General features: G+C 44.7%; 1 protein-coding gene across 1 annotated transcript; it reads right to left on the bottom strand.

The window, feature by feature from the left end:
- Positions 1 to 19: 19 nt before the first annotated feature.
- LOC118936781 (von Willebrand factor A domain-containing protein 7) lies at positions 20 to 27215 on the bottom strand. The gene is made up of 18 exons (XM_090210074.1): positions 27039 to 27215; positions 24385 to 24574; positions 23854 to 23990; positions 21859 to 22003; positions 16007 to 16100; positions 12812 to 12943; positions 12530 to 12716; positions 11780 to 11949; positions 11528 to 11640; positions 8717 to 8833; positions 8308 to 8496; positions 7478 to 7610; positions 6415 to 6567; positions 5325 to 5417; positions 3285 to 3553; positions 2967 to 3100; positions 2582 to 2741; positions 20 to 1815 (listed from the first exon to the last, which is right to left on the bottom strand). Exons 2-18 carry the CDS (start codon positions 24568 to 24570, stop codon positions 1414 to 1416), a joined length of 2814 nt encoding a protein of 937 aa, XP_090066200.1. The 5' UTR covers positions 24571 to 24574; positions 27039 to 27215; the 3' UTR covers positions 20 to 1413.
- Between the last annotated feature and the right edge of the window lie 8 nt (positions 27216 to 27223).

Below are 27223 nucleotides of genomic sequence, written 5' to 3'. Positions count from 1 at the left end.
AAATAACACGAGTCACCAGTGCAGCAGGACAGCAGAGCCTTTTATTCACGCCAGAGAGGTAAACTGGAGACAAACATTAAAACATCACTATTACAGTGCAAGTAACATGTTGAGAAATTGCCTTGAGAGAAGCTGCTGGCTCTTTTCTACACGAGAAACATTCATTTTCATGGTGGCCTTGGGTACGTTCCCAGATGAAAACTTTGCAGATGCCTGCCAGATCTAACAACACCTGGATAGGTGTTAATAAACATATTAGCTTTCCTTATCATATCAACCTGATGCCCAATTGTGCCATCACTAGCTATGTTTCCATTCACTTGCCCAGTGATGTTTTGTAGACATTTAGAAAGTGACCTGCTACGGCGCGTTTCCACTGAACTGTCTTGTGTCGATAAAAACAGATGGACGTAATGACATCACACCTATAGAAAACCTATATAAAAACGTTGTGGTTGAAGTGTTTCCATTACCCATTTAGGCAAATTGGCAATTAATACATTGGTGATAGTCTGTCTGCCCTCCAACCTATCTGTTTCACGTCTGGCAAAAGCCAGCATGAATAGAATGCAAGAATTGACTGATATTTGTCATATTCTAAGCATTTTCATCATGTGCCAACGTATCGCCACGGTGCCACAGTGAAACTTGCACTCTACTAGATCTGAAATAATTGGATGTTGAAACTTGTATCCAGCCAATCAGAAAATCAAGGCGAAGCTATTCAGGCATTCTGGAAAGTCAGGACAAGGATCCTGCAAAGACACATTGTGTTTATAGTTGAGAAATAGCTTTAGCAAGCAGTAGGCATTTAGAATCACATGGAGAGGGGAGCTTTATAGTTAAGTGATATCATCACGTGCCCCGTATACCGTCAACATTATTCAGCAAATCATCATTTATAGAAAAAAAATAAAAAATCATCATCGTTTGATGAAATAAAGAAAGTTTAAAAAAAGACTAAATCCCCCCCTGTCGACTGGATAAAACGTTGTTGATCTTCAGAAAGTTAAGGCAAAGCACCCGATATAGGAGGGGAATCGTCTCGAGTGGCGCAGAAAAGGAATATAATATTGCGGATAAAGTTCTGAAAGGCACAATTTCACGTGTACAACATCTAAAGACCTGCATCACTATACTGAGATCTTTGCCGTTTCTAAAAGGACGAATCTGGGTGTTTTTGGAGCCTTTCTTCATGTGTTTTCAGAGCCTCATACTACACAACGAGGATGAGGAAGTCATTTGCTATTTGGGATAAGTTCTGAAAAACAGGTGAAATCACAAAACAGGTATTCTGAACCCTTCTATGACATGCCATTTACATCAAACATAGACATTTGGTTGAGAAATGTTTCTTCTTTAAGTTTAAGAGGTAGTATCGGGTTGGCAGTCAGTCAGTCCATGAGGTTAAAATCAGATAAGTAAGTCAGTGAAGGACGTAGTGAAGAGGGCAGAGACCAGCAGACACACCAACAGTGGGAGGGACAGAGCCATGGAGGGCGGTCCCGCGTTGCGGACGATGGAAAACCGGCAGGTGCCGACATTCATGGCTTTGTCCACCGCCACCAGCTCCACTGTCAGAGAGCAGCACGAAGCGTTGAACTCTGCTGCAACGACCGTCTGCTTCAGGTCCGTGTGGGTGAGGCTGCCCGCTCCCTGGCGGTGTTTGAGGCTGGTGATGCCCGTGCCATTGACACCGTCGGTCAGGTTGGCAGAGAGCTGCCAGAAGGCGGAGCTGCAGGCTGCAGTGTCAGCTGGGCAGTCAACCGACGAGGTGATAACCATCTCACACTGGGGAGGGGTGAAATCTGTCACCTGCAGAGAGAGAGAGAGAGAGAGAGAGAGAGAGAGAGAGAGAGAGAGAGAGAGAGAGAGACACCGCAATCATCATGATGAGGGAGAAGTGGAGACGGCCCATATTGTGGAGACAGCCAACATAGTGGAGACAGCCCACATAGTGGAGACAGCCCATATTGTGGAGACAGCCAACATAGTGGAGACAGCCCACATAGTGGAGACAGCCCATATTGTGGAGACAGCCAACATAGTGGAGACAGCCCACATAGTGGAGACAGCCCATATTGTGGAGACAGCTCATATAGTGGAGACAGCTCATATAGTGGAGACAGCCCATATGGTGGACAAAGCTCATATAGTAGAGATAGCCCATAGAGTGGAGACAGCTCATATAGTGGAGACAGCCCATATAGTAGAGACAGCCCATATAGTGGAGATGGCCCATATAGTAGAGACAGCTCATATAGTGGAGACAGCTCATATAGTAGAGACAGCTCATATAGTGGAGATAGCCCATATAGTGGAGACGGCCCATATAGTGGAGACAGCTCATATAGTGGAGACAGCTCATATAGTGGAGACAGCTCATATAGTAGAGACAGCTCATACAGTAGAGATAGCCCATAGAGTGGAGACAGCTCATATAGTGGAGACAGCCCATATAGTGGAGACAGCCCATATGGTGGACAAAGCTCATATAGGCCTCTCAGGTCTCTAGTGTATCTTTATCTATACCTCCACTCTCTAGCATATCTGCTATATCTGTACATATATCTGAGGTTACCTTGGTGACGACAGAGAGGCGCAGGACGGCGTAGTTGGAGTCGGACGCCCCGGGGGCCACAGCCTCGATGGTCAGGGTGACGTCTGTTCCTGAGGGTGTGTTGGCGGGCACCGTGATGGTCAGTTCACCGGTGGCGTTTCCTCCGGTGGTCACAGCGATGCTGATAAGTTAGCAGCAGCAACGGGTTAGCATTAAGTGTCAATACAAGTGATGCCAAGAGAGGACAATTTTTCTTAAGGTTTTTGCCAGCATAGAGGAGAAGCTGATTTTGAACAGATCTGTTTTGGTCCCTAATCTGTTTATGCTGAAATTATTCCTATGGCCAATGTGTACATACTGATCTGGAATCAGTCTCAGGCTTTGATATTCCAGCCCTGATCCCTACCTGCCAGGGACGTTCATTTTGAAGTCTCGGTCGTTTCTGGCACTGATTTTGTAGCTGCCTCCAGTGGCGTCGGTCATGACGGTGAAGGGAAGGGTGAAGGTTTTACCAGGCTCCATGCTTCTGTCCACCACGGCCTGAGAAGACAAGAACAACCCGAAAGAGGAATTGTTGAGGAGCTGTTGTGAGGTCCACTTTTTTAAATGTCTATGACTATGGTTTTTGTCTAACACTATCCCAATATGCAATATGAACTCCTTCACGATTTACAAATGAAATGCGATTTTCAATGTAAACAGGAAGTGTGTCAGCATCACTTACCTTGATGGTAACCTTGGAGACAGACATCTGAGTGGTGGACTGTCTCTGGAACACGGTGGAGGAGACCACGTCTGTCCCGTTCAACAGCACCACAAACTCCCCCGCAGGGACCTTGGTTACCGTAACTAGGAACTTCCCGTTGCCCATGTCTTCCAGGGCCCCGCCTACGACCTCTGACCCTGACACTGTCACCAAGGCAATGTCAGCCACCTTAACAGAGGCTGGGCCCTTTCTGCCCAACACGGATACCAACAACATGGCAGGCATGCCTGGGAGGAGAGGAGGAACGGAGGGAAAGCGAGAGTAGGAAGAGTATAAGGATAGGGAGATAAAAGAGGAAGAGAGAGAGGAGGAAACAGGAAACATGCTCTTGAAGGGTGTGGCTATGTAAATGTTCTAGGGTCAGATACATTATGACAAATTATAAATAATTACATTTTCTGACAGATTATCGGATGTAATGATGTTTTGTGACTGATTATAGGTAGTAACGACGTTTTGTGACTGATTATAGGTAGTAATGACGTTTTGTGACTGATTATAGTGGTAAAGGTTATAAGGTAAAGGTCTCTGATTATACAAGGTAAAGGTCTCTGATTATACAAGGTAAAGGTCTGATTATACAAGGTAAAGGTCTCTTTTACAAGGGATACCTGCATGACCACAATTGCACAATCGAGGCAGCATGGGAGCATAGGAAATACACTAACAAATGCTTTTTAAATACAAAACATGAATCATGAAAAACAACCACTTTGCTCAGTAGAGTTCCTCAACCAACAATCTGAGTCGCCCGAGGGGCACCAATGCATCCATCTGTACAGTGTTCTGAAGATTGAAGGAAGGAATTTAAAGAGTTGTCAAGAGCAGGTCATACAGTGCCTGTGATATGTCTGTAGGTAAATGCAGTTTTTGCAAATAGACTTTCTAAATGAACAGGATCCAATGTTTTGACCTACAATACATCAAAAAGGACCAGCCTACCTTCTGATAGAGAAAGCAGTGAACCAGAACTTGTGGCCCCGTGGCCCCGTGGCCCCGTGGTAAAACCATGTGCGCTTTGGTATAAGCATCTAACGGCTTTAACACACACAAAAATCTGTTTGCATCTTCAGCACCATGCATCCCACTGTTGCCATTGGCAGTGACCAGAAGAAGAATACGGAGACGTTGACAGATTACAATCGCCCAAAGGTATGTATCTCTTCCATATACAGATAGCCAAACACCAAATACTATATTACACTCATATTATTGTTATTGTTAGTATTGCTATTATTATATAATTCTAACATTTCCTATTCTATTTTATTTAATGCAATAGGTTGGTGTGGATGCACTCGACAAGACTGTACTCTGTAAAAGGAGGTACTCGACGCTGGCCAGTTGAGGTGTTCTACAACGTGCTCGACATGACTGCTATCAACGCGCACGTGTTGTACAAACAATGCCTGGACAAGACAGTCAGCGAGAGAGATTTCATCATGGATCTGGCACGTGTGCTTCGTGAGAACGACATGAACGCTAAGTAGGAAGCTACAGCCGCCTAGCAGGCTTCCAAGGCCGCAGCGTGTCCTGCTCTCCCTCTTCCCCAAGCACCCCAGCTCCCACTGGGAAAAAGAAGACGCTGTCAAGGCCGCAGCGTGTCCTGCTCTCCCTCTTCCCCAAGCACCCCAGCTCCCACTGGGAAAAAGGGGACACACTGTCAAGGCCGCAGCGTGTCCTGCTCTCCCTCTTCCCCAAGCACCCCAGCTCCCACTGGGAAAAAGAAGACACTGTCAAGGCCGCAGCGTGTCCTGCTCTCCCTCTTCCCCAAGCACCCCAGCTCCCACTGGGAAAAAGAGGACACACTGTCAAGTCGGCAGGTGCACACAAAACAAGGCAAGGCGGTTCTGAAAGGCCAGGCGGTTCTAGTGTTTTAAGTCGCAGCTGCATTCAAGTGGAATATGTCGCCATGACATCGCCAGAGTAAAATGATGATTATGACAGATTAGCTGCTTGATATGGTAATGATTTTAAGATGATGTTGTAGTGTTTTACCTGCTTGTGGACGGCCAGAGATGAGGGCGTATCCCGGATGAGGTCCATCGAAAGTCTCCACAAAGTCATAAATGAAGGCAATGGTACTCTGACCTGGAGACAAACACACAGACGCTTCAACACACATCGACCTGGTCTCACAATGTTGTATTATTCTGGAAGTAAATCCGAGACTCTCCATTTAGTGTTATGTGTTATGTTTCATATGTTATGCATTCATTTGTGGATGTCCATCATCCATTTCGGATGATATTTTACAAATTGCAATTGGTACAATATTTTACGAATTGTAAATATGTTACGAATTTGGGAAACAAACAATACATTGACAGAAAACATAGTGCTTTACTTTCTCTTGTATATTAAAGGCCCGGGGAAGAGTCACAGGGGAGATGAGAAGAATGTGTCTATTTGAAGGCTATATAAAAATGTTGTAGCTTGTGACATTTTTTTGTTTTTGTTTAAGTAGCTCTCATGCTAGAAAAGGTTGGAGACCCCTGGATTAGGGTTAAGGTTAGGAGTTTGGTCAAATAGCTAAGGTTAGGGTTAGGGGAAGAGTTAGTTAAAAGGGTTAAGGTACGGGTTAGGTTTAGCTAACATGCTAAGTAGTTGCAAAGTTGCTAATTAGCTAAAATGCTAAAGTTTTCCATGGTGAGATTTGAACACATAACCTTTGGGTTGTTAGACAATTTGCATTATACACCCACCTATCCACCCTCTTTTTGTTTTTGCCTTAAGAAACCTTCTGTCTTATGTAACCGTACCAAACATAACATATCATACTAACTTGAGTTTCCAAGATTTACTTTTACTATGTTACATCTAGTCTATGAGACCAGGCTGCAGACAGACTGTGAGTGAGGGCTGTATTCTCTCCCTTCTCTATATGTATGGCTCTTCCAGACCTGGGGTCAAATTGTTAAATCGTTTTGACGTAGTTTTAAATAGTATTTTAAAGTATTCTAAATGATTTCAAACCGTTTTTGAACCCAGGTCTGGGTACTGTATGTATCGTGGCTGCATTCTAGTGTTGAGCATGAGCGTAACACACATAATTAAACAGGATGTGCATATCTCTATGGTAACTCACCAGTGACCTTCAGTGTGTAGGGCTGGTTGGAGTTCATGCTGATTTCCCATAATCCTGTCTGTTTGTTGGAGGCCAGACGGACCCTGTAGAGGTTGCCCACTGTCTGGACAGTCCCCAGTTCCCCGTTGGCCTCGTTCTGTTTCTGGGTCACACCTGTAGGGGCAAGGAGGGTGAAATGGGATTATTGCAGGATGCCAGTCAAACATACCTGACCACACCTGGTGGAACACATTCAAGCATGGTTGTCTCACACACAGGGGTGTAAAGTACTTAAGTAAGTCGGTTTTTTGGGGGGGTATCTGTACTTTACTATACTATTTATATTTTTGATTACTTTTACTTTTACTCCACTACATTCCTAAAATAAATAATGTACTTTTTACTCCATACGTTTTCCCTGCAGTTAAAAGTACTCGTTACATTTAGAATGCTCAAGCAGGACAGAATTATGGCACCTATCATTATAATGCTTTGCCATCCCTACTGCCTGTGATCTGGCGGACTCAACTTAGTGTTGGGGTGTGTCCCTGTCTCTCCGTCTGGTTTGCTTAATATCAGGAATTTGATGTATAGCATTTACTTTGTACTTTGTACTTTTACTCAAGTATGACTACTGATGACTTTTTCTCCTACTGTCCTTAAGTACATTTAAAACCAGACACTTTTAGACTATTACTCAAGTTTACTGGATAACTTTCACTTTTAATTGAGTCATTTTTTCCACCACTTCTCACCCATCCCCATCACACCGGCTGGCTATAGGGCAGCAACCAAGATTCTCCACTTCTGACCTTAGATCAGTGTCCAGAGGAAACGTCACGCTACTCTGTGAGGTGAACTCTTACCTAAAACCTTACCTTAGATCTGTCTATGTGTTTAAGGTTCTTACGTGCTGGGTTCATCAAGGTGAAGGTGGGGGTCTTTCCAGTGATGTTTGAGGTTCTTACCTGCAGGGTTCTTCAGGGTGAAGGTGAGGGACTATCCAGTGATGTTTGAGGTTCTTACCTGCAGGGTTCTTCAGGGTGAAGGTGAGGAACTATCCAGTGATGTTTGAGGTTCTTACCTGCAGGGTTCTTCAGGGTGAAGGTGATGGTATTTCCAGTGATGTAGATGGTGATGTTGTTCAGAGACTCGTCCAGCAGGAAGGAGAATGTCTCAGCTCTGCCTGGGTTCCTCGCTCGCTGTAGGACTGTCACCTGAGGAGGAGGAGAAATGGACAGAATGAGAAAGGAGAGAAAGTGGAAGTGACATAAATAGTTACCTACTGTTTTTATTTAATGTATTTTATTTAACCTTGTTTTAACCTTTATTTAACTAGGCAAGTCAGTTAAGAACAAATTCTTATTTACAATGACGGCCTACCAAGAAGCAAAAGCCCTCCTGTGGGACGGGGGCTGGGATTACTGGTTTTGTCATGCTATGTTAATTTATGTTATGCTACAGTATGCTATGTTATTTTATGTTATGCTACAGTATGCTATGTTATTTTATGTTATGCTACAGTATGCTATGTTATTTTATGTTATGCTACAGTATGCTATGTTATTTTATGTTATGCTACAGTATGCTACAGTATGCTATGTTATTTTATGTTATGCTACAGTATGCTACAGTATGCTATGTTATTTTATGTTATGCTACAGTATGCTATGTTATTTTATGTTATGCTACAGTATGCTATGTTATTTTATGTTATGCTACAGTATGCTATGTTATGTTATGCTGTGTTATGCTATGCTATGTTATGCTATGATATTATGTTATGTTATTTTGACATGCCAAGGCATTTTTAAAGTTCATTGAGCATTTATTTGTTTTTCATTCATCAAGTTTTGATTGATTTTAAATAAAAAAAACTGATCCAAAACAAAACGGCCACCAGTGTTGACTCACCAGAGCGGAGGTGGAGGAGTCGATGATGACGTCAGTGGCCTGGGGCAGATTTTCCTTGCTGACCCTGATTGCCTGACCACCAGACGCCAGCGCCAAGTCCTTGTAGGTCTCGAATGTAGCTACCCTGGACTCTACTCCACGCCTCCTCCTTCTAGCACCAGCACCATCATCAGTCATGAAGAAAGACACCTGGAGAGACACATAGGTGTGTTTGAGAGAGGTCGGGTGGTTTGCCTGGACGTATTCATTAGGCACCAAACGAAGAAAGAAAGAAAAAAGGCAATGACTACTTGTCCAATAAGAATTGCGCATTTTGCTGCGTTTTGCTACTGTGTGGCCTAATGAATACAACCCTGAACTGCAGGAAATGTTTTCTTCTAAAACAGGAAGTGTTTGAGGAAGTGCTCACGGTTGACTTGGTGCTCCTGATCAGGGCCACGATCGTTTCCTTTAATTCAATGTCCTTAGCAACGGCATCTGTGAAAACATAGATGTTGGACGACGCAGGGGCACCAGTCAGCGCCAACTAGAGAGAGAGAGTTATCAAAATCCAGAAAATAGCTGTTAAATTCAACAACCACCTAAAAGGAAGGATTCCCAAACCTTCCATAACAAAGCCATCACCTGCAGAGAGATGAACCTGGAGAAGAGTCCCCTAAGCAAGCTGGTCCTGGGGCTCTGTTCACAAACACAAACAGACCCCACAGAGCCCCAGGACAGCAACACAATTAGACCCAACCAAATCATGAGAAAACAACAAGATAATTACTTGACACAATGGAAAGAATTAACAGAAAAACACAGCAAACTAGAATGCCATTTGGCCCTAAAAAGAGAGTGCACAGTGGTAGAATAACTGAACACTGTGACTGACCCAAATTTAAGGAAAGCTTTGACTATGTACAGACTCAGTGAGCATAGACTTGCTATTGAGAAAGGTCGCCGTAGGAAGACATGGCTCTCAAGAGAAGACCAGCTATGTGCTCACTGCCCACAAAATGAAGTGGAAACTGAGCTGCACTTCCTAACCTCCTGCCAAATATATGACCATATTAGAGACACACATTTCCCTCAGATTACACAGATCCACAAAGAATTCGGAAAAAAATCATATTTTGATCAACCACAGTGTGCCATCACAGCAGCAATATTTGTGACTTGTTGCCACAAGAAAAGGACAACCAGTGAAGAACAAACACCATTGTATATACAACACATATTTATTTAGATACAGTGCCTTGCGAAAGTATTCGGCCCCCTTGAACTTTGCGACCTTTTGCCACATTTCAGGCTTCAAACATAAAGATATAAAACTGTATTTTTTTGTGAAGAATCAAACACAAGTGGGACACAATCATGAAGTGGAACAACATTTATTGGATATTTCAAACTTTTTTAACAAATCAAAAACTGAAAAATTGGGCGTGCAAAATTATTCAGCCCCCTTAAGTTAATACTTTGTAGCGCCACCTTTTGCTGTGATTACAGCTGTAAGTCGCTTGGGGTATGTCTCTATCAGTTTTGCACATCGAGAGACTGACATTTTTTCCCATTCCTCCTTGCAAAACAGCTCGAGCGCAGTGAGGTTGGATGGAGAGCATTTGTGAACAGCAGTTTTCAGTTCTTTCCACAGATTCTCGATTGGATTCAGGTCTGGACTTTGACTTGGCCATTCTAACACCTGGATATGTTTATTTTTGAACCATTCCATTGTAGATTTTGCTTTATGTTTTGGATCATTGTCTTGTTGGAAGACAAATCTCCGTCCCAGTCTCAGGTCTTTTGCAGACTCCATCAGGTTTTCTTCCAGAATGGTCCTGTATTTGGCTCCATCCATCTTCCCATCAATTTTAACCATCTTCCCTGTCCCTGCTGAAGAAACGCAGGCCCAAACCATGATGCTGCCACCACCATGTTTGACAGTGGGGATGGTGTGTTCAGGGTGATGAGCTGTGTTGCTTTTACGCCAAACATAACGTTTTGCATTGTTGCCAAAAAGTTCAATTTTGGTTTCATCTGACCAGAGCACCTTCTTCCACATGTTTGGTGTGTCTCCCAGGTGGCTTGTGGCAAACTTTAAACTACACTTTTTATGGATATCTTTAAGAAATGGCTTTCTTCTTGCCACTCTTCCATAAAGGCCAGATTTGTGCAATATACGACTGATTGTTGTCCTATGGACAGAGTCTCCCACCTCAGCTGTAGATCTCTGCAGTTCATCCAGAGTGATCATGGGCCTCTTGGCTGCATCTCTGATCAGTCTTCTCCTTGTATGAGCTGAAAGTTTAGAGGGATGGCCAGGTCTTGGTAGATTTGCAGTGGTCTGATACTCCTTCCATTTCAATATTATCGCTTGCACAGTGCTCCTTGGGATGTTTAAAGCTTGGGAAATCTTTTTGTATCCAAATCCGGCTTTAAACTTCTTCACAACAGTATCTCGGACCTGCCTGGTGTGTTCCTTGTTCTTCATGATGCTCTCTGCGCTTTTGACGGACCTCTGAGACAATCACAGTGCAGGTGCATTTATACGGAGACTTGATTACACACAGGTGGATTGTATTTATCATCATTAGTCATTTAGGTCAACATTGGATCATTCAGAGATCCTCACTGAACTTCTGGAGAGAGTTTGCTGCACTGAAAGTAAAGGGGCTGAATAATTTTGCACGCCCAATTTTTCAGTTTTTGATTTGTTAAAAAAGTTTGAAATATCCAAGAAATGTCGTTCCACTTCATGATTGTTTCTCACTTGTTGTTGATTCTTCACAAAAAAATACAGTTTTATATCTTTATGTTTGAAGCCTGAAATGTGGCAAAAGGTCGCAAAGTTCAAGGGGGCCGAATACTTTCGCAAGGCACTGTATATTTTCCCTTTTGTACTTTAACTATTTGCACATCGTTACAACACATAATATGACGTCTGAAATATCTTTTTTCTTTTGGAACTTGTGTGAGTGTAACATCTACTGTTCACTTTTCATTGTTTGTTTCACTTTTTTCCCCGTGCCAATAAAGCCCCTTGAATTGAATTGAAATTAGAGAGAGAGCGAGAGAGAGAGAGACAGAGAGAGAGAGAGAGAGAGAGAGAGAGAGAGACAGATAGAGAGACAGAGAGAGAGAGAAAGTGATATTTCGTGTCTTTATTTATTGTCAGGTGCACTGTAGAGAAAGGGATTATATCTGAAACCTGATTGGAAGATAGTCATGCAAATCACTGTACCTGGAGCCCTGATAGGCACATCTCAGGGAGGTCTCCACCTCCTTCAGCCGTGAGGTTAGCGATCTCTGCTTTCATAACATTAGGGTTTGTCGTTTTTATCAGGGGTCCAAACTCTAAACACACAAACACACAGTGATCACTAACCACTTCCTGACTTAACCACACATCACACAGGCATTTCGGTGAATGCCAGAGTTTGTCAATGAGGTTTTGCTAAGGAGAATGCTTGGTGGAGTGTAAAGCCAGCCTTACCTGGGTCATTGAATGGGACCAGGATGTACTGGGAGGGCTCATCCTGCGTTCCCTTCTTGCTGTCGATGATCTCATAGACGACTCTCTTGGCTTCAAGGATGTCATCACTCATGCTCCCCGTAGTGTCAATCACAAAAACAACCACTGACGAACGCGCTATGCCCATGAAGCTGTGGGAGAGAGAGAGATAAAGAGATAGAGAGTGTGAGTAACTTCAACATGGGTATTTCCCTCTTCCCCACTACTCCTCCCCTTCACCCCCCTCTACTCCTCCCCCCTACTGAACTCCTCCCCTTTACCCGCTCTCTACCCGTCTCCTCTCCTTCCCCCCTCTACCTTTCCACTTCATCCCCCCCTACCTCTCTCTTTTCCTTCACCCCCCTCTACCCCTCTCCTTTCCTTCACCCCCCTCTACCCCTCTCCTCCCCTCACCCCCCTCTACCCCTCTCCTGCCCTTCACCACCCCTCTACCCCTCTCCTCTCCTTCACCCCCTCTACCCCTCTCCTCCCCTCACCCCCCTCTACCACACTCCTGCCCTTCACCCCCCTCTACCCCTCTCCTCTCCTTCACCCCCCTCTACCCCTCTCCCCCCCTTCACCCCCTCTACCCCTCTCATTCACCCCTTCTACCCCTGTCCTCTCCTTTACCCCTCTACCCCTCTCCTCTCCTTCACCCCTCTACCCCTCTCCTCCCCTTCACCCCCCTCTACCCCTCTCCTCTCATTCACCCCCCTCTACCCCTCTCCTTACCGTAGGTAGTTGTTGTCACCGGCGGCGCCCCGGATGTCATCCAGCAGCTGGAGGGTTGCGGTCGTTGCCACGGTGACAGCAGCAGTGTGCAGGGCCACGTTGTCAGAGCGACGCTCATCCTTGCTGATGCCCCCGCGAGGAGCCTTGGAGCTGGTTAGGTCAGCTGCACCGCCATGACTACACTTACCTGGGGGGGAGAGGTGATGATGGGTGTTATTTAGAGAGTGTGTGGGTATGTGGGGAGGGTAGTGTGTGTGTTGGTGTGTGCGTGTGTGTGTGTACCTTTAGGCTTAGCTGAGGACAAGATCCCCATGTACCCAGAGGTGAGTTTCTTCTCATTAAGGATGTTAGGAAGGATGGAGTTGGAACAGAACCCCCCATTGGCACAGTCACTGCAGGTTGGGGTTTTAACATCTACAAAACCAAAACACAACTTTCAAGGTTCGTTCTTGAATTACGGTGGCATAAAAAAAGAGCAGATTTATTGTTATATGAATGCATTTGGGTATATCTTCCCATTCTAAATGAACCAATATGGCACCTCAATAACTTTAAATAGTTTTTACCATTATAATAACATTATGCCACCAGTATGAGTAGTAACATGAATGATGGTAACACCAATGATACATTTTAAGTAAAGGAGGATTTTCTGAAATGGAGGCTACAAATGCTCAAATCTGAGGTCATCAAGCCATTAAAAATGAATTTCTAGTGATGTGATTAATGATTTTGCTCACATTGTTATTTCCCTTCATTTAAATTGACTAACACCAAGTGACACGTTGGATTGAGACACACCAAATGATTCACGGAATCCTCAAATGTATGACATACTGATAGGGTGTGATTAGCTAATCATTTTCTTTAACATAAACCCTGCCCAGATAACCCTTGGAAAGGGGGATACCTAGTCAGTTGTACAACTGAAGGCATTCATCTGAAATGAATCTTCCGCATTTAACCCAACCCCTCTGAGTCAGAGAGGTGCAGAGGGCTGCCTTAATCGACATCCACGTCTTCGGGGCCTGGGGAACAATGGGTTAACTGCCTTGCTCAGGGGTAGAATGATAGATTTTTACCTTGTCAGCTCGGGGATTCAATCCTGCAACCTTTTGGTTACTGGCCCAAGGCTCTAACCACTAGGCTCGAATGCTCAAGGTCAATGTATATCTTTTTCATCTGTGATTTTCAAGGGGGTAACACAAATGACATAAAACTGAGGGACACCCCTTATCTTCATAGTAAAATAAGTATTTTATTCAACTTCTTTGTTTTTTTAGTCTATACAATATATGAAATACTTTTTGTTCACTGTCATTCAAAATAATTGAAAGATATCTCTTTCTCTTTACAAGCCAATATGCTAGCCCCCAGTAGTTTCTACAACACATACAAATACACTACATGACCAAAAGTATGTGGACATGTGTTTGTCTCATTCCAAAATAATGGGCATTAATATGGAGTTGGTCCCCCCTCTTCTGCTATAACATCCTCCACTCTTCAGGGAAGGCATTCTACTAGATTTTTGAATATTGCTGTGGGGACTTCCATTCAGCCACAAGAGCATTAGTGAGGTCGGGCACTGATGTTGGGCGATTAGGCCTGGCTCGCAGTCGGTGTTCCAATTCATCCCAAAGATGTTCGATGGGGTTGAGGTCAGGGCTCTGTGCAGGCCTGTCAAGTTCTTCCACACCGATTTCAACAAAACATTTCTCCATGGACCTCGCTTTGTGCATGGGGTCATTGTCAAGCTGATACAGGAAAGGACCTTCCCCAAACTGTTGCCACAAACTCAGAAGTACTGAATCGTCTAGAATGTCATTGTGTGCTGTAACGTCAAGATTTCCCTTCACTGGAACTAAGGGGCCCAAACCATGAAAAACAGCCCCAGACCATTAATCCTCCTCCAGCAAACAGTTGGCACTATGCATTGAGGCAGGGAGTGTTCTCCTGGCATCTGCCAAACACATATTAGTCCATTGGACAGCCAGATGATGAAGAGTGATTCATCTCTCCAGAGAATGCATTTTCACTGCTCCAGAGTCCCATGGTGGCCAGCTTTACAACACTCTTGGCATTGTACATGGTGATCTTAGGCTTGTGTGAGGCTGCTCGGCCATGGAACCCCATTTCATGAAGCTCCCTACGAAAAGTTATTGTGCAGTTGTGCTTCCAGAGGCAGTTTGGAACTCGGTAGTGAGTGTTGCATCCGAGGACATACGATTTTTACGAGCTTCAGCACTCGGCGGTCCCATTCTGTGAGATTGTGTGGCCTAAAAGTTTGCATTGTTGCTCCTAGACATTTCCACTTCACAATAACTGCTCTTACAGTTATCCGGGCAGCTCTAGCGGGGCAGAAAATATGTTGGAAAGATGGCATCCTATGACGGTGCCACGTTCAAAGTCAGTGAAGTCTTCAGTAAGGCCATTCTACTGCTAATGTTTGTCTATGGAGATTGCATGGCGGTGTGCTCGATTTTATACACCTGTCAGCAACAGGTGTGGGTGAAACAGCCAAATCCACTCATTTAAAGGGGTGTCAACATACTTTTGTATATATAGTGTAGATATGTTGTAGTATAAAATACTTTTATTTGGTATATTTTTTTGCATTTACATTTTTTTAAATATATTTAATTTTTGTATTTCTCCCCCTTTTTTCTCCCCAAATTCCTGATATCCAATTGCGTTCCAATTACATTCTTGTCTCATCGCTGCAACTCCCCAATGGGCTCGGGAGAGGCGAAGGTCGAGTCATGTGTCTTCAGATTTATCTCTTTATCTCGTCTCCTGTTTTTATCTGCTATCGTTCTTTTTCTTCACATTCCATACCACTCTCCCTCCTCATTCCTTCCATCCTTGCCTACCACCCTCCTTCCTTCCCTTCCCTATAACCTTCCCTCCTTCCTTCCCTTCCCTATAACCTTCCTTCCCTCCTTCCTTCTTCCTTCCCTGCTCTACCACCCTCCCTCCCTCCTTCCCTGCCCTACCACCCTCCATCCTTCCCTGCCCTACCACCCTCCCTCCTTCCTTCCTTCCCTGCCCAATCTCCCTCCCTCCCTCCTTCCTTCTCTCCCCTACCACCCTCCCTCCCTCCCTGCCCTACCACTCTCCCTCCCTCCCTGCCCAACCTCCCTCCCTCCCTGCCCTACCACTCTCCCTCCCTCCCTGCCCTACCACACTCCCTCCCTCCCTGCCCTTCCACCCTCCCTCCCTCCCTGCCCTACCACCCTCCCTCCCTCCCTGCCCTACCACCCTTCCTCCCTCCCTCCAGTTGGATCCCATGCCTCTCTGTCCTCGTTGCTGCATTAACTCAAGCCCTCCCTCCCTGCCCTTCCACCCTCCCTCCCTCCCTGCCCTACCACCCTCCCACCCTCCCTCCCTCCCTGCCCTACCACCCTTCCTCCCTCCCTCCAGTTGGATCCCATGCCTAGCTGTCCTCGTTGCTGCATTAACTCAAGCCCTCCCTACCTGCCAGGTTTTCCAGTGGGAGATCGGGGCGGATCAGGTTGGCGTAGGGTTCAGTGTATCCCAGATCCACCCAGTTACTGTGGCTGTAGAAGTCCTGAAAAAACACAAGCATGTATTATATACCAAGTCTGTGTCTGAGGGAAAGCCATCTATCTAATTCCCTATTACAGACACCTCTAGACAGAAGTTAACTTGGTTCAGATGATAACACTTGAGCCAAGGTGAAATATGAAATGAGAGATGAGGTGCGATGTTTTCTTCCCCCCTCCTTCTCCCTCTACCCTTTAATTCCTTGTGTTTTTTATTCATTTTCAATTTATTTATCCTTTATTTTATCAGGGAGTCATACTGAGACCAATGTCACTTTTACAGATCAGCCCTAAATTACAGAAATTACAGAAAATCCACACATCAAAAACAGGGGCGCAACTTTTACTGGAGATGGTCATGGTCATAAGTAATAAGGTCCTCAATCAGCTTTCTGAATTGACCTAGAGGCACCAAAACATCACATTTAAGAACATTTAGAGAAAAACGAACGGCTGATTAACCTAACTCAGTAGAGACCAAAGGAATTTCCATCCCTGAGACCGGGTGTGGTAACTCGTATGTCTAAAGTTTAGTAACGATGTTTATAAATGAAATCATAGCAATGTATCAACCTATGTGACATCAAAGAGGCCAAGCCAACACCTTGGTAGAGAATGCTGTGCTGAACAGTAAAATTGTCAGCGGTAATAAAGCGCAGTGTGCTGTGACAATCTGCATCTAATGGCTTTAATGAGGTGGCATCTACATTCATATAGATGATGTCACCATAGTCTAGGACCAATAGGAACATCAGTTCAATAATCTGCATTAGCACGGCCCGCGAGACATAAACATAGATTTTTTTTGTTACCCCCAATTTCGTGGTATCCAATTGGTAGTTACAGTCTTGTCCCATCGCTGCAAATCCTTTACGGACTCGGAAGAGGCAAATATTGAGAGCCGTGTGTCCTCCGAAACACGACCCAGCCAAGCTGCACTGCTTCTTGACACAATGCCCGCTTAACCCGGAAGCCAGCCGCACCAATGTGTTGGAGGAAACACCACACACCTGGCGACCGTGTCAGCATGCATGCGCCCGGGATACCACAGGAGTGTGATGGGACAAGGAAGTCTCGGCCTACCAAACCCTCTCCTAACCCGGACGACGCAGGGCCAATTGTACGCCGCCTCATGGGTCTCCCAGTCACAGCCAGCTGTGACACAGCCTGGGATCAACTTGGGTCTGTAGTAACAACTAAAGCACTGTGATGCAGTGCCTTAGACTGCTGCGCCATTCAGGAGGCTGATGCAAATTCATTTTAACAAACAATTGGTCCCTCAAAAAATGCTTCCCCCGATGTGGCCCTTCGAGCCAAAAAGTTTGCCCACCCCTGTACTAGAGTCTATTGAAGGACCGTTGCATCGATCTAAGTAACATAATAAAAAATCCCCAGCATCATCCGTCAGTTTAAGGAAGAGATATCTGTTTTTTGCTTGGGCTGCCTCTCAAACCACTGCATCCGCCTATCTGTGGTCAAAGGTGGTCGTGCTACAGCGATGTTTGTCAGACCAAGAGACATCCCGAAAATCGGTCTTCTCAGGAAAATGTCTTGTAGCGTCCGAACGGTTTGGCTTACTTACTACAATAACCACTCTATGAAAAGATGAGACTCTCACGAACATAATGGCGGTCTCCATTTTGCCCCACGAGACTCGTCTGAAGGGCTACAAACAAATGTGACCCCATGTGTCAAGGGACTCGTTACCGGTTAAATTAAATAATGTCAGTATGGAGGTAGTTTTGTGCATACCCCCAAAAAAGGGGTTTAATATGCATAAAAAAGACATATTTCCTGAACTTTCTTATATCTTCTAGATGTAAGATAGACACTTCAATCGACTCCTACGGGACCCCTTATCTAATATCCAGGAAACCTGAGTAGGTATACATTAAGTTCAATCTGTAAAGTGGTTTTGAAAAGTTCCATGCAGCCTGTTCACGACCAGTTGAGGAAAGCATCTGAATGAGCAGTGACTGATCAAAAGGATCAAAAGCCTTTGACAGGTCGATGACAGAGAGCAGCACAGTGTTGCCTTTTATCCATACAATTAACGACATCATTTAGAACCATGGATGCAGCAGAGATAGTGCTACGACTTGGTCTAAAACCTGACCGATGTACATTTAGAACCATGGATGCAGCAGAGATAGTGCTACGACCTAGTCTAAAACCTGACCGATGTACATTTAGAACCATGGATGCAGCAGAGATAGTGCTACGACCTGGTCTACAACCTGACTGATGGATGCAGCAGAGATAGTGCTACGACCTGGTCTAAAACCTGACCGATGTACATTTAGAACCATGGATGCAGCAGAGATAGTGCTACGACCTGGTCTAAAACCTGACCGATGTACATTTAGAACCATGGATGCAGCAGAGATAGTGCTACGACCTGGTCTAAAACCTGACCGATGTACATTTAGAACCATGGATGCAGCAGAGATAGTGCTACGACCTAGTCTACAACCCGACCGATGTACATTTAGAACCATGGATGCAGCAGAGATAGTGCTACGACCTGGTCTACAACCTGACCGATGTACATTTAGAACCATGGATGCAGCAGAGATAGCGCTACGACCTGGTCTACAACCTGACCGATGTACATTTAGAACCATGGATGCAGCAGAGATAGTGCTACGACCTAGTCTAAAACCTGACCGATGTACATTTAGAACCATGGATGCAGCAGAGATAGTGCTACGACCTGGTCTACAACCTGACCGATGTACATTTAGAACCATGGATGCAGCAGAGATAGTGCTACGACCTAGTCTAAAACCTGACCGATGTACATTTCAAAGATAAGAATGATCTTAGCTTGAGAATGAATCAAGGATTCTAATATTTTTAGCTAGTCAAGAACATTTAGAGATAGGGCGATTCATTATTTAGGACACAAGGGTCATCACTTTTGTGAAAGGGGAGCCTTCCAAACCTTGGGCGATAGTATCATATATAATCTTTCATTTTTAACCTTTATTTAACCAGGTAGGTCAGTTAAGAACAAATTCTTATTTAAAATGACAGCGTACCCCGGCCAAACCCGGACGACGCTGCGCCAATTGTGAGCCGCCCTATGGGACTACCAATCATGGCCGGATTGTGATACAACCTGGAATCAAACCAGGGTCTGTAGTGACACCTGTAGCACTGAGATGCAGTGCCTTAGACCGCTGCACCACTCGGGAGTCCATCAGATGAAAAATATTGGTTAACAACAATCAGGGGGGCAGAGAGCTGCAGCCAAAATGGATCAAGCATATCAGCCCCAGTGGATTATTTGACATGAATCTTAAGCAAGGCATCCAGCACATCACAGTGAACTGTTGCAATGACAACAAAATATTCACTAGAAGCTGACGGGTTAACAGTCAAGTCAGCTAGAGGCTGGAAGAGGGAAAGGCAGTTGATTGATTGACCAGTGTAAATTAAACCCCAGTTTCTCTCAAAATAAGATAAAATGATGATAAAAAAGCTCCATGTGTCCCAGTGTTCTCCGTTATGATGCCAGAGTCAGACAGAACTTGCTTAGGCAGGAAAGAAGAGGAATTTGTACGCTTCAGTACATTTAATGTTTCCCCCCAAAAAATGTACGATCACCAGCAGAGTCAGAGATAGAGCTTAAAAAGCTTTCTTAACGTAGATTGTACGTCTCTTTCTCAGTTGTCTGAAAGATTGCCAGACAACTACACAGTCAGTTTTCCTTGCTTTGGCTCAGGCCGGATTTCTCATCTAAATGAGCTCAGATAGTTCAGAAGAAAACCAAGGGTTAGATTTATCTTGCTGGCTGTCCTCCAGTCTGTGAGGCGCCATCAGATGCAGGTCTAAAGAAGTGTCTGATTTATCTCAGGGAGTTGGTGGCTGGTCTGCAACTTCTGATCTTATCTCCCTTGATTCTTGAAAGCGTTGGATCTCTCTCTCTCTCTCTCTCTCTCTCTCTCTCTCTCTCTCTCTCTCTCGAAAAGAGTGTCTGCTAAATGGCGTAAATTTTAACGTTTATCCTGGATACTGAAAAGAACATAACGAACATATATTACATTTGGTATGGTTACATGAGTGAACAGAGAGTGGTTGGCCGGGCATATAACGCAAACATCTAGTCACCCAAAGGTTGTGCGTTCGAATCTCATCACAGACAACTTTAGCATTTTTGCTAATTAGCTACTTTTGAACTACTTACTACTTTGTAGCTACTTTGCAACTACTTAGCATGTTAGCTAACCTAATAACCCTAACCTTAACCCTTTTAGATATCCCTTCCCTTATCCCTGACCCTTACCATAACCCTTTGACATAACTCCTAACCTTAACCCTAACCTTAACCCTAACCCTAACCTCTAGCCTAGCTAACATTAGCCCACTAGCTAACGTTAGCAATAACAAATTGAAATTCGTAACATATCATATGAATTGTAATTTGTAACACATCATACCAAATGGATGAAGGACATCCATAAATTCATAAATACCCTATGAAACATAATATATCATGCTAAAAGGACCAATGTATCCTGCAGATATACATTTCATAAGATTGACACATTTATGGCATTTTTATGGTATAGTTTTCTCTTTATTCACTGGGTTCATAACCCTTAACACCCCCCCTCCCCCTCTCTCTCCTCTTACCTGTAGTGTGTACAGTCCTCTCCCCAGTGTCTCTCTAGCTACCTGTACTGTGTACAGTCCTCTTCCCAGTGTCTCTCTAGCTACCTGTACTGTGTACAGTCCTCCCCCCAGTGTCTCTCTAGCTACATGTACTGTGTGCAGTCCTCCCCCCAGTGTCTCTCTAGCTACCTGTACTGTGTACAGTCCTCTCCCCAGTGTCTCTCTAGCTACATGTACTGTGTACAGTCCTCTTCCCAGTGTCTCTCTAGCTACCTGTACTGTGTACAGTCCTCTTCCCAGTGTCTCTCTAGCTACCTGTACTGTGTACAGTCCTCCCCCCAGTGTCTCTCTAGCTACATGTACTGTGTGCAGTCCTCCCCCCAGTGTCTCTCTAGCTACCTGTACTGTGTGCAGTCCTCCCCCCAGTGTCTCTCTAGCTACCTGTACTGTGTGCAGTCCTCCCCCCAGTGTCTCTCTAGCTACCTGTACTGTGTACAGTCCTCCCCCAGTGTCTCTCTAGCTACCTGTACTGTGTGCAGTCCTCTCCCCAGTGTCTCTCTAGCTACCTGTACTGTGTACAGTCCTCTTCCCAGTGTCTCTCTAGCTACCTGTACTGTGTACAGTCCTCCCCCCAGTGTCTCTCTAGCTACCTGTACTGTGTGCAGTACTCTCCCCAATGTCTCTCTAGCTACATGTACTGTGTGCAGTCCTCCCCCCAGTGTCTCTCTAGCTACCTGTACTGTGTACAGTCCTCTTCCCAGTGTCTCTCTAGCTACCTGTACTGTGTACAGTCCTCCCCCCAGTGTCTCTCTAGCTACCTGTACTGTGTGCAGTACTCTCCCCAGTGTCTCTCTAGCTACCTGTTCTGTGTACAGTCCTCCCCCCAGTGTCCCTCTAGCTACCTGTACTGTGTGCAGTCCTCTCCCCAGTGTCTCTCTAGCTACCTGTAGTGTGTATAGTACTCTCCCCAGTGTCTCTCTAGCTACTGGAAATGTTTGCATATCCCCTCTTTCACCCCCCCCCCCCCCCCTCTCTCTCCTCTTACCTGTAGTGTGTATAGTACTCTCCCCAGTGTCTCTCTAGCTACTGGAAATGTTTGCATATCCCCTCTTTCACCCCCCCCCCCCCCCCTCTCTCTCCTCTTACCTGTAGTGTGTGCAGTACTCTCCCCAGTGTCTCTCTGGCAGCCTGGAAGTTCTCCTTTTGTACGTTGGCCTTGATGCTGGCCACCCCATCAGTTATAAGGCGCCGGCCCAGAGCAAACGCCTCTGAGTTAAAATGATGGGCTGGGCTGTTATAATAAAGATAATGATCAATTGCTTTTATATAGAAAACGGCTGTAGGAGTGATATACCAAATGTTCACTTGGACTGGCATAATAATGACAATGATTAGTTGTTTAAATAGTTCATATTTTAGATAAACTAGAAGAAGGGTGTAAGAAGGATGCACATCCTAAATGTTTACAATAATGAGTTTAGGAATACTAGTTAAAACTAGTTAAATTAAGGTAAAAAAAAAACGTAAAAAAAAGAAACACCCCTTTATCAGGACTCTGTCTTTCAAAGATAATTCGTAAAAATCCAAATAACTTCACAGATCTTCATTGTAAAGGGTTTAAACACTGTTTCCCATGCTTGTTCAATGAACCATAAACAATGAATGAACATGCACCTGTGGAACGGTCTTTAAGACACTAACAGCTTACAGACGGTAAGCAATTAAGGTCACAGTTATGAAAACTTAGGACACTAAAGAGGCCTTTCTACTGACTCTCAAAAACACCAAAAGAAAGATACCCAGGGTCCCTGCTCATCTGCGTGAACGTGCCTTAGGCATGCTGCAAGGAGGCATGAGGACTGCAATGTACTGTGGGACGCCTAAGACAGCGCTACAGTGAGACAGGATGGGCAGCTGATCATCCTCGCAGTGGCAGACCACATGTAACAACACCTGCACAGGATCGGTACATCCGAACATCACACCTGCGGGACAGATACAGGATGGCAACAACAACTGCCCGAGTTACACCAGGAATGCACAATCCCTCCATCAGTGGTCAGACTGTCCGCAATAGGCTGAGAGAGGCTGGACTGAGGGCTTGCACGCCTGTTGTAAGGCAGGTTCTCACCAGACATCACAGGCAACAACGTCGCCTATGGGCACAAACCCACCGTCGCTGGACCAGATAGGACTGGCAAAAAGGGCTCTTCACTGATGAGTCGTGGTTTTGTCTCGCCAGGGGTGATGGTCGGATTCGTGTTTAACGTCGAAGGAATGAGCTTTACACCGAGGCTTGTACTCTGGAGCGGGATCGATTTGGAGGTGGAGGGTCCGTCATGGTCTAGGGCGGAGTGTCACAGCATCATCGGACTGAGCTTGTTGTCATTGCAGGCAATATCAATGCTGTGCATTACAGGGAAGATATCCTCCTCCCTCATGTGGTACCCTTCCTGCAGGCTCATCCTGACATGACCCTCCAGCATGACAATGCCACCAGCCATACTGCTCGTTCTGTGTGTGATTTCCTGCAAGACAGGAATGTCAGTGTTCTGCCATGGCCAGCAAAGAGCCCGGATCTCATTCCCATTGAGCACATCTGGGAACTTTTGGATCGGAGGGTGAGGGCTAGGGCCATTCCCCAAAGAAATGTCCAGGAACTTGCAGGTGTCTTGGTCGAAGAGTGGGGTAACATCTCACAGCAAGAACTGGCTAATCTGGTGCAGTCCATGAGGAGGAGATACACTTCAGTACTTATTGCAGCTGGTGGCAACACCAAATACTGACTGTTACTTTTGATTTTGACCCCCCCCCCCCCCCCCCCCCTTTGTTCAGGGACACATTATTCAATTTCTGTTCATCACATGTCTGTGGAACTTGTTCAGTGTATGTCTCAGTTGTTGACATAATAAGGGAACCTCATCCTCTATCAATGGTGCACCAACCAACCTGTTGACATGATAAGGGAACCTCATTCTCTATCAATGGAGCACCAACCTGTTGACATAATAAGGGAACCTCATTCTCTATCAATGTAGCACCAACCTGTTGACATGATAAGGGAACCTCATTCTCTATCAATGGAGCACCAACCTGTTGACATGATAAGGGAACCTCATTCTCTATCAATGGAGCACCAACCTGTTGACAAAGTCTCTGTCCACCTGTCCGTTCTGTATGTAGATCTCATTCAGGGCAGATTTGAACTTAGCTGCTGACACTTCACCTGTTGCTTTGGGTCCCAGGCAGGCCTGGACCAGCTCCTCTGCAGAATTGCCCTACATGGAAAGGTCATAGGTCAAAGGGTAGAGGTTAGAAAACAGCCAATCAGAATTGAGGGAAAGGTAGATAAAGAAAATCACATTTAGATAAAATAAAATCTTAACACTCATTCTGACACACAACTCTCACACAACTCTCTCTCTCTCTCTCTCTCTCTCTCTCTCTCTCTCTCTCTCTCTCTCTCTCTCTCTCTCTCTCTCTCTCTCTCTCTCTCTCTCTCTCTCTCTCTCTCTCTCTCTCTCTCTCTCTCTCTCTCTCTCTCTCTCTCTCTCTCTCTCTCTCTCTCTCTCTCTCTCTCTCTCTCTCTCTCTCTCTCTCTCTCTCTCTCTCTCTCTCTCTCTCTCTCTCTCTCTCTCACACACACACACCCACACACACACACACACTTACCGTGGGGGTGAAGTCTCGTCCCTCTGACTCTGCAATGGCTCGGCACACCTCTGTGACCTTCTGTAGCACAGCTTTTTCTGTGATGCTGACATGGGTGGAGGCTCCGTCCCCAATGGGAGAAAACGCCCAGGCTCCTCCTGATAGGACTAGGGCCAAGAAGGACATGCACAGCACTGTTGACATCATCAGTCTGTGGGAGTGGGTGGGGGGGGGGGGGGGTATGAGTGAGAGTGAGGGAGCAAGAGACAGAGAAAAAGAGAGAGAGTTAGACTACCATCATCATCATCATCATCATGAAGTGGGATTTCCTTATCAACAACTGTAAGGAAATCCCCGACCCAGCCCCTGTTGTTAAATCTCTTGGCCACATCCCATCATGTCCTATAATAAAGTTAGTAGACAGAAGCATCTTCACGAAACATGATTAAAATATAACAAGACATTGACACCTAATTAGAGACGGGGTTTTAGCCCCTGTCCTGGTACATAATACATTCCCTGTTACCCCACTTCAATCAGTGTAGAGGAAGGGGAGGAGACAGGTTGAAGAAGCCTTGAGACAATTGAGACATGGACTGTGTATGTGTGTCATTCAGAGGGTGAATGGGCAAGACAAACAAAAGGGTATGGTAGTAGATGCCAGGTGCGCCGGCTTGATTCAAGAACTGCAAAGCTGCTGGATTCTTCACTCTCAACAGTTTCCAGTGTGTATCAAGAATGGTCCAACACCCACAGGACACACCTTGACTTATTAAGGCTGTTCTGAGGGCATCTCAGTATTAGTGTTCATAATGTTTTGGTAAACTCTGTGAATATCCTTTAGCTGAATAGCTTTAGTTCCTCAAGGACTTGAACCTGATCGAACATCTCTGGAGAGACCTGCAAATTGCTGTGCATCGACGCTCCCCATTCAACATGACAGAGCTTGAGTGGATCTGCATAGAAGAATGGGAGAAACTCCGCAAATACAGGTTTGCCAAGCTTGTAGTGTCACACCCAGGAAGACTCGAGGCTGTAATCGCTGCCAAAGGTGCTTCAACAAAATACTGAGTAAAGTGTCTGAATACTTATGTAAATGTAATATTTAAGTATTTTATTTTTAATAGAAACAGTTTTTGCTTTGCTATTATGGGATATTGTGTATGGATTGATTGGGGGGAGGGGGACTATTTCATACATTTTAGAATAAGGCTGTAACGTAACATAATGTGGAAAAAAGTCAAGAGGTCTGAATACTTCCTGAATACACTGTATGTATGTATATAGATACAGTACCAGTCAAAAGTTTGGAAACACCTACTCATTTATTATTTATTTTTTTACTGTTTTCTACATTGTAGAATAATGGTGAAGACATCAAAACTATGAATTAACACATATGGAATCATGTAGTAACCAAAAAAGTGTTGAACATATCATTTCATTTTTGAGATTCTTCAAAGAAGCCACCCTTTGCCTTCATGACAGCTTTGCACACTGTTACTCAACTGTCAATCCACAGCAAGGTATATTTATGGTTTTAGTTTCACAGGAAGTCTGATGAGATTACTATTGATTTTAGAGAAACGTGATTACATCGATTATGATGGGTATATATATTTTTTTGTCACGATGGTGACCAAACTAACTCTGGATGGTAACATCATTCTTCAACCAGGGAGTGGAGGGTTCCAACTTTACGGTGTAATATGGTTTCCTTCACTTCACAAGGTAGACGGTGACAGTATCAGAGGGTTCTACCCCCTGAGTGAGGTGTATCTGTTATGTTGTCATGGTAACATAGTGGGACTCAAAGGGGATTTTATAAGGGATGGTGTTGGGCAGGTCACAGGGTCAGAGGTCACAGGGTCAGGGATAGCGGTTGGTAACTGATAACAGTACATTCAGTTGATACAGTGAAGCTACTGATCACCACCACTAGATGGAGTCAGAGAGGACATTTTTCTGTCTCATTATAATGGGCGTGGTGGTGCATGTTTTTGGTTGTTTTTTTGGGGGGGGATTTTCTGCTTCTTTCTAAATGACACATATATAAATAATATGTTTAATTCATAATGCATCCTTTTAAACTCTTAAACTGTTGATGAACATATTTGTTCCTGTGTATTGATTTTCAAATCTCCTGACCCTCGTACTATCTGGTCTTGCATCACATAAACATTTGTTCTGATTATTTTTCATGCTTAGTACAACAACAGTGTGTGTACACATCACTGTTCCCATAATGTAAAGATGAGGACATTGAAAAGGGGACAAAATTGAAGTTTAAAAGCCAAATTTAAACTTGCGATTGATACATCATCATGAGAATTACTTTAAATACGTTTGTTTTGTTTTTACAATGGCAGACTACCCCTTTAATCTCATGAAACTGTCCCAGTATTTTGTTTCTGTACTGCAACAGGACTTAAGCCATATGACTGCAGTGCACTTTGGCATTCATATACAACATTGATTTTGGCATTTGCAAAGACGCGTGACGAGCATCATCTAACACAATTAAAATGAAATTATTCACATGGTCCTTATTTCTCCCTTCAAAAGACACGTGAAACCTGAAAACCCTCCTTCACACATGTGCACGTTACACATCATCTGTCAGAATTAAAACATGTTCATTTTCCATCATAAAATGCACAAACATTCATCCTTACCTTGTTTTTCGCGCTTTTACTTCCTCTAATCCCTTCAATCTCTACCCATCCCCATCCACACACACAGACCACACCCCCTCTATCACACATACCACAGCCCCTCTTTCACACACCCACCCCTCACCCCTCTTTCACACACCCACCCCTCACCCCTTTTTCACACACCCACCCCCTCATTCTCTCAT

The sequence above is a fragment of the Oncorhynchus mykiss genome, chromosome 19 (assembly GCF_057628025.1).
Source record: "Oncorhynchus mykiss isolate SJ-2025 chromosome 19, ASM5762802v1, whole genome shotgun sequence".
Lineage (NCBI taxonomy): Eukaryota > Metazoa > Chordata > Actinopteri > Salmoniformes > Salmonidae > Oncorhynchus > Oncorhynchus mykiss.
The sequence above is the reverse complement of the archived record's forward strand: the minus strand, read 5'-3'. Positions and strand labels throughout refer to the sequence as shown.